Consider the following 11,690-nt stretch of genomic DNA (forward strand, 5'->3'; position numbering starts at 1 on the left):
TTTTCAGGGAAACAGACCTAGTTCCCAGCTGTCTGTTAATAAAAGCCCAGGTTATAACATTGTCTGTCCTTATCAACATATTCCTGTTCTGAAGTCATTTAGAAAATCCCCTCAATGCCAGTATTATGACTTCCAACTCTCACCGATTTGAGCAATTCTGTCTCTGGGACAGGGACCAGCCACCCTGTGGTTAACAAACTCCCAGCCAAGCCCTCCATCCTAAAAGGCTTGCATCTGTAGTTACAATCATCATTCACGAAGGATCTAATAGAACTCCCTTCTTCAGATTCATGTCCTCCAGCCACCAGGCCTACTCCATTCTCATCTGTGGAGTTATAGCCACTCGCTTTGTGAAGTCCAGAGATATTGTAGACCAATTTCCAAAAGAAATCTCATCAGCTGATGAAGATGAAACCTGGCTCATGGGACTAAAAACCTGTGGCTACCAAATCTCCCTCTATAGGCATACACAAAAACATCTTTGGAACCCTCTGTGCCAAGAGACACGTTATGTGAGTCTTGATCTTTACGATACACTTTTCTGTTACTGTCACAATACCCTGATCCATACAAAACCTTTCCCAGATGAAACACAGATCTTGGATAAGATACAAATTATATTTTCACTAATTTATAAAAAAATCATGGTTCTATAACACAATGAGAACTCTTTGGGAATGCCGAGGCACCAGATCTCTTGAAGAATCCTGGATTAAGAGATCATCTAGATATGGATGAGCAAATATCCCTTGCTTGTGCAGATAAGACATGAGAGGAGCCTACATCTTTGTAAATGCCATTGGAGATGCCTTTAAACCAAAGGGTAGCACCCTGAATTGAAAATGCTGCTCTCTGATGGTGAAGCACAGGAATTGCTGATGGGACCCTCTTATCGGGATGGGCAAATATGTGTCCTTTAGATCGCAAACTCTCCTCTGGAAACCACTGGAATTATAGACTGCAGAGTTACCATACAAATATGGGTCATTCTTACCCATTTTAGATCCAGTACTCGACAATAGGATCCCAAAGCTTTCTGCACCAGAAACAAAATGGAGTAAGTCCCTTCTCCAATCTCTGTCTCTGGCACTGGTACAATTGCCTCCTTGCCTAGAAAAACTTGAATACCCTCTAAAAGGGCCATCCTCTTTCCAGGATCCCTTGGGATCAGCGTAATTATTGCTCCTATCTCCAGAGGCCATTTAACAAAGTAGTCTATCGTTTATAACCAGAGAAATGCTACCAACGGCGGACTATAAATGCTGCACCTCGCTCTTCCGTTTCCTTATTTTTATATAACAAAGTCAGCTTTGAAAGTCAGCACTTTCATAGTTGAGTTTTAAAGGGCCTTTTGGGAAGCTTCCTGTGTCTGTGTTGCCGACTACGTCCTCTCCGCCCTCAGCCACTTCTCACCCTGGAGCCTCTTCTCTGCCTGATAACGTCCTCTCTGCCTGCAGCCTCATCTTGGGACCCAGCAGCTTCATCTCGGGGACCCTCAGTATATTGCTGCAGTCTAATTTGGCAATCCCAGGTTTTTTCTTTTCCTTGCTTCAGACTTTTTTGTGAACAGTTAATATGTTTGTACATAAGATTGTGTGGGAGAGGAGCTACCCTACAATATTTCATAATGGTTGTTTCAGTACCTAACACGCAGCACCACAGTCTTTGTTGATTGTTTTGTGCATATCTTCTGCCAAACCTATAGCCTTCCTTGCTGCTTGTGTCTTAGTTTCCATCTCTAAATGGTGTTTACTCCTCTATTTCTTCCACAGTTTACGTAACTCTGACAGAAGTTACCTGAACGAGGCTTTCTCCTTCTACTCTGCAATCTGACAGCGATCTTATTACTCTCAAGTCAATAAAAAAGACCGGTAAGACTGATTGATTCCACTGTCTTCCCAACCATTCATTTAACCTGCCGATCTCCTGTGTGTGCTGATAGTTACTGGTAATCCCCATTACTTTTTTATTGTAGAGTAGCATGTGCTAAAAAAGGTCCATTCCGCGACCCCATCACTGCATTTGCTCACTAACGAAGGTTTGAGGCTCTACATAGACACATTGTAGTCCTTGGAGATTTGTTAGTGGAGATCAGTGCTAGAAAAGCTTGTAGTTCGACTGCTCTGTCCTCGTCAGCGGTTGTCATTGGTATAGCTAGCAATTACTGCCCTGGTACTAAGGGGAATGAGCATAACTCAAGCTGGCAGAAATAAACTGCAGCCTAGAAGAGGAGACAGGAAAGCAATCATTCCCTTTCCATTTCTTTTAACTTGAAGGCTGTATGGTTTTTGACACTTCGTGCATCCGTCACCTTGATCTGTGCTCCCTGATCACGCCACTGTGACCGAATAGCTCAAGGGAGGAAAGGTGGGTTGTCATTGTGTGGTGTCTGTATTTCTTCCCTTGAACATTTGATCAGCAGTGAGTCATTGTTCTGTGTCAGATGCAAGAGAATACTTCTTGCCTCTGTCCTTACTGCGTGGGGCATGGTTTGACCTGTTGAGCGTGCACTCATTTTGGATCCTGAGCATACCCTTTAAATGCCCTTTGAATTTCCTGACTCATTTATGGAGCATTTACAGAGTGAGAGCTCTTCAGGTTTGAGGCATGGGCATTGGGTATGGAGGCTCTCACTCAAAAAATGTGCCCTTAGCACATTCACCAAATAATGTCATGGTTGAAAGGCAAGAGGAATGGATTTTTTTTAATTTTTCATTATTTTATTTGAAATTTTGTGTGTCTTTTGTTGAGAAAGTTTGTCCTTTTTATGGTCTGGCTTGACAGCACAGCTATCACCAAACAATTATGAGAGCATCATTAGAGATGGGCTTTGGCTCCGCCCATATGTTGGAAGCCAGAAGTACATTTTTTGATTGGGCAGAAGTAGTGTGGTTCCCCCAAAAATTGCTTGCCCTCCACGCAGCCGTGATCAGTTTGTTTATTTATTCCGCCCTACATTGAACTTTCAGGGGCCAAAACACGACATTGGAATGCTATTAAAGTGTCTTAGAAAACTATATAATTCACTTTGTTTTTCTCTGGCTGCACACAAATGGAGGGAGGGCAGTTATTAACCTACATAGCTTTTTAGATTTGGCTTGTTATCTTGGGGGCCGTCAGTATATTGCCGCAGTCAAATTTGGCAATCTCAGGTATTTTCATTTCCTTGCTTCTGATATTTTTGTGAACAATTATTGTGTGGTACAACCTAGCTTTGCTTGGATTGATATACGACTTTAATTTGCTGATATGACACTTTCTCTAATTGATGTGCAGCTGACTTTGTAGGCAAAGTTGTGCCACTGGGGTTGTATCACCAAGACGCCACGGTAGGATCTATAAATATATTATTTTTGTGTCACTGCATTATGTGGACTTTTTAGAGCATACCCGCACAATTCTACCTCCTACTTTGCACTGTTGTTTACAAATAGGGCATGCACACACATGTAACCATAACCAAAATCCTAAAATTCAGTATAGGTATCAGCTATACTGACAAAGAAACAGATATATGCAAAAGATTGCCGGTAATTAAGGAATATGTATTTATCTGTTGGTTGCATCTTCTATGTAGCACTTGCTGTTGTTTTACTGCCATATGATTTCATATTTTAAATTTAAGAGAATTGACTGATGTGTCTGATTTACTAGTTTTTAACTAAAATGCATTTCAGTTATGCCATGTATTTTATTATTATTATTATTATTTTTGAGGAATATAAGATTAATTCAAGGCCTAACTACACATTCATGTTGCTGAAATGAAAGTGAGACACACCCCAAAAAAACTCTCTTGCACTGATCAGGTTCGGTAAAGTGCTGGTCTGAAGCAATTTGCCAGGGCTACTTTTGTTTCCCAGTCTAGCCCTATCCACGTTTAAGAGAGAGACCTACTGTGACAGCTTCTCTACATACAAGGTAACGATTAGTGTCAATGCTAAACTATTATGTTCAGTTCTTATGACCTGATATAAAGCAATGCTGCTTCTTGACCTCCAGTTGTTCTAAAAGGGAATTTAGCAGAGCAAGCAGTAGTTTGGCAACATAATTTCCACCTGAATTAAGCAGAGATGACAGCTGACATAGAGAGAAAAGTTGAGCTACAAACAATGTTTGTTAAAATTGTCAGGCGGGTCCTGCCTTTCATCCATCTGAGGTTGATAAAATGAGTTAGGTAATAATGAACATCTGTTGTTCAGTGCCAAGATACCTATGGGTGAATATGCGCTTGTATGTGTGTATGTCATTTATTTCAAATCCCTATTGAGTGACACATTTCATGCATAAACCTCTGGCTTTAGGAAAACCTCCTGTTGTTCATTTGCAGTTGTACCCATTACTTTGTATGTTTAAACAAAAGATTACTTTGATGTTGCTCACAGGTCCGTTGTGACACGCAGTTTTGGCCCATCGGTCGTGGGGCAGTGTTGGTCCATCGGTCGTGGGGCAGAGTCGGTCTGTCGGTCATTGTGTGTGTCGGTCCATTAGTCGTCAGGTGGAAAATCAGATTCCTAGTCCTTGTTACTTACTGCACAGTAAAAATGAGATGGAGAGCTCCGCAATGGCCTACAGTCCAGTTTCCAAGCCTTGCAAACTACCCAGATCGATACAGAGCGAACACAGGACATTCCAGGCAGCCTGGGGAGAAGAGTACTTGTTTGTTGAATGCCCAAAAGAAACAGTCACCTGCTTTGCAAAGAATAAATGTTCTTAAGAGGTATAACCTGGAATAGCACTACAAAACGTGAAACTCTGGATAGACAGAGAACTTCCCAATGAACTCAAAACTGCATTCTGCAAAAGTGGCATCGTTAAAGCAATGTCTTCTTTCCCAGCAGAAGATCTTCCTTTGCCAGATGAAGGAATCTGAGGCTGTTACAGAAGCATCTTCTAAAGTATGCTACTTGCATGCTTGCCAAACATAAGAAACCATTCACAGATTCACAGATGCAGAGCTGGTGAAGAAATGTTTCCTTTCAGCAGCCGAAATTTTATCTGACAACTACATTAATAAAGTCAAAATTTTTAAGGAAATCGGTGCATTACAGCTATCAGATTCAATGTGTGCACGCACAATAGAGGCAATGGGTCAAAACGTCCAGGAGCAGGTGATTAAAGCCGTCAGAGAGTCACCGTTCTTCAGCATCGCCATGGATGAGTCCACAGACATAGGCGATGTGGCCCAGGTAATAGTTTGGGTGAGGTATTTGGACCAATCTCTTCATCCCAAAGAAGAGCTCTTGTGCCTTGTACCACTGCAAGAACACACAAGAGGAGAAGATATACTGGACAGCATGTGCAACTACTTAACTACTTTTAAACAAATCTCATACCACTGAACACTCTTGTCAGCATCACAACAGATGGGGCTCCTGCCATGCTAGGCCATGACAGAGGCTTCGTGTCTATGCTTAAAAAGATGCTAATCGGGCAGACTGTGATAGACTACTACTGCATTATTCACCAAGAAGTATTGTATGCAAAATTAAAGCATGGAGAACTGAACAATGTCCTAAAAGTTGCAGTGAAAATTGTAAATGTAATCCATGCCAAAGCTCTTAACCATAGACTTTTTAAAGCAATGCTGCAGGAATCTGAAGCTGAATATATATACCTCTTGGTGAACACTGATGTGCGTTGGCTAAGTAAAGAGAAGGTTCTAGAGCAGCTCATCGCATTGCTTCCTGAAATTGAACTCTTTGTGAACAGTAGGGGTCAATCATTCCCAGAACTAACGGATGTGAAATGGCTTATTATGCTCCATTTTCTTTCAGATCTATTCACACATTTTAATGCTCTCAATTTGACCCTGCAAGGTAAACAACAGCTTGTGTCCTCCATGATGAATGGTATTAACGTTTTTGAAAGTAAGCATGTGCTATTCAAAGAACAAGTGGTTGATAGTGACTTCACCCACTTCCCAAAACTGTTGGCTGTGATGCAGAGGTTTCCAGATGCACAAGAAATTCCATCGAAGCTAGACCTTTGTGCATGTCTTGAAGAGATTTCTGGAGAGATCAAACACCGATTTTCTCAATCCAGAGGCCTCACCCCTCTGTTCAGACTGGTTGAAAACCCCTGGATGGTGAGTGCATAAAATCTTGGCGTTGTTGCCCTTATTGGCATGGAAAGTGTTCAAGAAGAAATAGAGCTGATTGACATGCAGCACAATTCAGCCCTCGAAGCATCTTTTTTGGGGCAAGCACCAGAAGAATTCTGGAAAATTGTGCCTTCGGACAAGTTTCCTCTTCTTCTCACAGTGGCCCAGAAGGTAATTTGTATGTTTGGGTCAACATATGTTTGTGAAAGTTAATTTTCCACAATAGGAATGTTAAAGAGCAAACTCAGAAGTAAGCTTACAGACATACATCTGGATCAGCTCTTAAGGCTTGCCGTTTAAGACTTGGTACCAGATTACAGAAAACTAATTGGTGATATGAAATGTAAAATAGGTTTGTAGTGGTTCTGTCTTGAACGTACCTATTTTTGGGACTTTGAAGCCTCTGCTGCAATGGGCCGGTGCTTAATATCGGTTATTGCGAATTGCCGTGCAATCCCTCTTAAGATTGCTATTGCCTGATAATAAAAATGTATTATAAAAATGTGCTCCTTGTAGTTCTTCTCTAGCCCACCCCCAATGTCCCTGCCCCCACTGACCCCACCCCCATCTGTGCGGCCCTCGGCCACAAATGTACATTTGGCCAGTGAGAGAAAGTTTGTGAGTACCCATGAAGTGGAGCATCACAGATAGTCGTTTCTGCATCAGTGCTATAAGAAAAGGTGGGCTCCTGCCCTTTTTAAAAGTAGGTGTAACATACAACAATGTCTCATAGGGTATTAATTAAAGGTCAGTTTCAGACAGCACAATCAATTGCTGAGAGTGGGAGTGAAGGGAGGAAAACCAGGGAAACAAAATGATTTGGTAAAATAAATTGTATTTTATTAAATGCATATATATGTCATGTTTAGCTACATATAATCAAACATATGTAAGGGTGACACTGCGTTACATTAAATGGCATGTAACCTGTGGAATACTGTGCACAAGAGCTCGTGAATAATTGTGACGGAGCAAGTGATATGTGAGAAAGTATAAACAGCGACAAAAAGGGGTGCAACAAAAAACAAGTGGAAGTAAACTTTACAAAGTAGGGATACCCAAACAATAAATGGTAATGAATACAAAGATAAGCAAGTGGGGTATCCTTTAGGAAAAACCGTTTCCAACATTCCAACATTCCAACAGCTGCTGGGCAGGTTACTTGTGGCAGTCAGCTGGGGGCATGGCGAGGTGCATCTCGGGGCCGGCGAAAGTAGGGCCCCTGAGTTGAACCATGGCCTGGGGGTCATATTTTTTGGGGGGTAGCTGTACGACCTCACTTCAAGAGTCATTTTTATTGGCCCTAGGAACTCTATCTCTTGGGCCAGTGTGCTTTTATGTCTGGACGTGGACATGGAGCCTCCCTCCGTGAGCCTTCAGAAGGTTCTGGGAAACCTATCGAAAGGACCAATATTATTAAAAAAGGAGAGGGGACGTGCCCTCTCTCCCGTCGAAGACATTATGAGGCCCAATGAACTCCATCCCCTATGGGTCGCAACACATTTACAAATGCCTTGGGTGCCATGGTCCCCACCTGGGGCACCCACTGCAATGGTAGTCCTTGGGGTTGAGGGGGAGTCCTAGTGCAACTGTGGCTCCTTTTGGCTCCCGTGGATGCACCCATCATGGCAGTAGTAAGATACATCTGTTTGCTCTCACTCTGCAGGAGCAGCTTTTCTCTGGTCCTGCCAGGTGGGAGCAAACCTGTGTTTCCTGCATGCAAGAGTGCAAGCAGGGAGTTAAAGTTCCCTTGTGCCGGCACTCTTGCAGGTAGGGAACTGATTTGTCCAGAAGGATAGGGCTCCAGGGACATTGCTGCCATCTGGCCCCAGATGATGGTGTCCCTGGGGCCCTTCAGAGGCTCAGGGAGAGGGGGGCATGACCCCTTCTTATAAATTTGACCCTGGGATGGGGTTCCTCTGGCCCTTTGGAGGCTCAGCGAGGGCCCCCACACCCCTCCCTAAAACAGAAGCATCCATTTTACCATCTACATATTCTATCCCATTACATGTGGAAAAGTAGAGTAAACTTACTATTAACTCACAGTGAATCAGGCCCTTTGAGTAATGTTTGCAGAAATAGCCCATATTATGCGAATGACAATCATGCGGTGGTTTGTTTTGTTTTGTGTACAAATCTCACATATGATATCACTTGCTAGTACATAATACAAGCACAGCATTATTAGTGATTGCGTGCCCAATGATGTTAGCCGCTGTTAGACCTGGCACCTTGGCGTGAGTCTCCCTTCCTCTTTTTGTCGCTGTGCCTCATGTATTTTAATGGTGTTGGCCGCTCAGCGAGCTGTGTCACTGCCAACCAGTGTCGCGGTGCGAGTGCTCCCTATGTAAATTGTATATGTTGGTTGGATTCCATGATTGGATTGTTTGATTTACTGTCAGACCCCAGTAAAGTGCGCCAGGAGCGCCAGGGCATATAAAGGCAAACACCGCTGGTGGGCTTGCAGCACGGGTTGTGCCACCCACAGAAGCGGCCGGTAAAATATGTCTAAGGTCTGCCATCGCAGAACCTGCGTGCAGTCTGGTACTGACATGCTGACTGGCAAGTGCCCACACTTGCCGGTCCGTAACCCCTTCCCTTAGCTACATGTTAGTCACCCCTCTGGTAGGCCCACGGGCAGGGTGCGTTGTGAGCGTAAGGTAGGACAAGCCTAGATGCGTGGCATGTCCTGGTAGTGAATGACCGCCATTTTGTTGTTCACTGCTGTAAGGCTACCCTGTTCTCATAGGCCAGTATGGGCGGCTTGGATTGTTACACCCTATGATCCTAACCGACCCAGGGAACATGGTAGAAGGTCGAGTTTACTATGCCTGAACTCGGAATAATAAGGTACATCTTTTCGCAAGGTTTATTTTAATATTCCGGGTTTGCAAATGCCGCTTTTTAGAAAGCTGGCCTTTGCTTGCCTAAACCTTTCAGCCGCCTCTGCGTGATGTGTATCTGATGTCTGGCTGGTGTGAGTGACAGGGCTGGGGGAACCCAGATGGGCAGGGCTAGGTAGCCTGGTGGTGAATAGGACGATCGACAGGTAGATGGGTGGGAGGAGTGCTCCTAGGCTCTGAATAGGACAGTGCTCTGCCACCTCAATGCCGGCTCCGCCCCCTGTGGAGCGTCTAAGGACTCTGCCCTACACTCTGAAAGAAGAAGCCTGCATCGCGTAAACAAAGTGCTCAGAAACCGGACTGAACTAGGCAAGGGCCCCCCTGGCCTGGGAGAACAAAAGATTTGCTGTATAAATGTAGGAGCCCTGCTCCTAAGAAACTAGATCCGCTTTTGACCAAGAAGAATCTCTGCCTGAGGAGGAGGCACCGGGAAAGCTGTAGGAGGAAGACTGTGCCTATCCTGGGGGATTGGCCTGCAGTGGTGACCTTGCTGCCAAAGTGGAGAAGGGAAACTGTTGCTGAAGACTTTGCTTTATTTTTACTTTCAAGACTTGTGCTTTTCCAAAACGATCTCCAAGGGCTTGGAACTGAGCTTGCCCCCTGAACTGAGCCTCAGGACCATTGGGCTCTACCTGATCTTCACTCGCCTGCCGCTGGACTGTGGTGTCCTTTCCCTCGCCGGAGCTGTGACCCTCGTGCCCCAGTCCCTCCTTGAGCTGTGACCAGGACTGCTTAGCCGCCCCCGCCTTGGGAAGAGCCTCGCTCGATCGGAGCCGCTCCCCCTACGCTGTGCTGGGCTGCCCCTGTCACCTCGCTCGTTGGAGGCTCACTGTGCACCTTCACCCTCCCGCCGGAATCGGCGTTTGTGAGCATCTCCAAGCCTCGGACGGCCCGGACGTATCTGCGTGCCCGGCTGCCCCGCTTTGTTCACCCGCCACCTGCAACACCCCGCTCTTGTCGTGAGCCTGAAGATCAGACACCCATCGTGAAGTGTGGGAGCCTCGGACGCCGCCTCGCCCTTCTGACGAAGAGCCGCTGAAATCCCGCACCCGCCTTAGCGTCAAGAAAACAAGGTACTGTACTTACGAACTCGACCGCGAGCTCACATCGGATCCAGGGTCCGCAACGTTCTGATTTCCCTGTCATCTGCCGTGTGCTTCCTGGGCGCTGCCTCAGCACGAAGTGCGCTGAGGCCTACAGTTACCTTATGCCCGCCTAAAGAACTTTCCGTAACAAAGAGAACTTTACCGTATTCCTAAGAATTGTGGCCCCAGCAGTTCAACGTTACTGGGCCTTGTATTGAATCTGCTGAATCTACATAAAAGCTTATTTTTATATACTTCCTGATTGGTGTCTGTTTGTGGTGCATGCAAGGGGTTTACTGTATGTGTAATTGCATTTGCTTAACCGTGTACGCCTGAGACTTAGCCTAGACTGCTCGCGCCACGCACCTAGAGGGTGAGCAGGGGTTATTCTGGGGAGTCATCCTTCGCCCTGACAAGAAGTAAAGGGTCCCTGCTTGTTGTGGGTTCACACCTGCGTCAACCAGAGCCCCCTCATTTCTAACATTGGTGGCAGCGGTGAGGATTTACGGATTTGCATTTGTGGTTTGCGTATAGTGAATCACTGATCACCACGTAGTGAGAGCAGACCAGTAACACAGCCACAAGACTAGAATTTGTTTTTGTTTTGCCAAGAATCTCCGTTGTTAGAGCCATGCCTGGTTCACTTCCCGCCGGAAGGGCAGCTTCTATAATCTCTGGATTTGAGGACATAGATTGGGAAGAAAGCGCACTTCAGAACCATACCAATGAAGAATTGAAAGGTTTTTGCTCCAAGTTCAGAATTGCCCAAACTGGATTGAAAAAGAAGGACCAACTCATGAAGGCGCTGAGGGCCTGGTATGAGTCAAAGGCACCAGAGAATCAGGTGGAAATGGTTCCACCAGAAAGTGTCCACGAGTTTGGCAGAGGCCTGTCGCCAGAAGAGTTGGCAGACAGGGCAGCAACCCGGGCACACGAGGTGAAGATGGCAAAACTTCATGGGCAGATGGATATGGAAAAACAAAGATTAGCCATGGAAGAAAAGAAACTACAATTAGAGCATGACATGAAGCTGAGGGAGCTGGAGCTGAAAGCAAAAAGTTTGGAGCTTAATCCCTCTGGTGGCAGCACACCACCAGTACCGGCGGAACCAAGAGTTTATATTCCCAAGGATGTAGTGAAGGAGTTCTTCAAGAATGACGACATCGGGCAGTGGTTCAGAGCCTACGAGGTAGCCATGTCTTCCCACCGGCTCCCTGAGAGAGATTGGGGAGCGGGGTTGTGGGGACGGTTCCTGAGTGAAGGGCGGGACACACTGTTAGATTTACCTGCTGATGTTCATAATTCTTACGCCCATATGAAGGAAGCATTGATGACTAGGTATGGGTTGACCCCTGAGTTATATAGACAGAGGTTCAGGGGTTGCACTAATATTCCCAATAGTACGTATGTGGAGTATGTGACTTTCTTTTGCAGAGCGCTGGATGGTTGGGTAAAGGGTAGTAAGGTAAATGATTATCAAGGGCTTCTTGATTTAATGGCATGGGAGCACTTGTCCAGTAATTGTTTTCCTGAGCTACGCCAGCACCTGATAGATAGTAGGCTGACTAACCCTAGGAAGCTTGCTGAGGAGGCGGACCG

At 45.4% G+C, this 11,690-nt stretch overlaps 1 protein-coding gene across 1 annotated transcript; it reads left to right on the plus strand.

Moving 5' to 3' along the window:
• Positions 1–5,422: 5,422 nt before the first annotated feature.
• On the plus strand, positions 5,423–6,100 carry LOC146830911 (general transcription factor II-I repeat domain-containing protein 2B-like). The gene has a single exon (XM_085603817.1). It carries the CDS (start codon positions 5,423–5,425, stop codon positions 6,098–6,100), a length of 678 nt encoding a protein of 225 aa, XP_085459943.1.
• Positions 6,101–11,690: the final 5,590 nt, after the last annotated feature.

The sequence above is a fragment of the Triturus cristatus genome, chromosome 5_1, assembly GCF_964204655.1.
Source record: "Triturus cristatus chromosome 5_1, aTriCri1.1, whole genome shotgun sequence".
Lineage (NCBI taxonomy): Eukaryota > Metazoa > Chordata > Amphibia > Caudata > Salamandridae > Triturus > Triturus cristatus.

What these genes read in the sequence shown, in the direction of transcription:
- LOC146830911 (XM_085603817.1), top strand. Translation starts at nt 5,423, where the DNA reads ATGCTAATCGGGCAGACTGTGATAGACTACTACTGCATTATTCACCAA.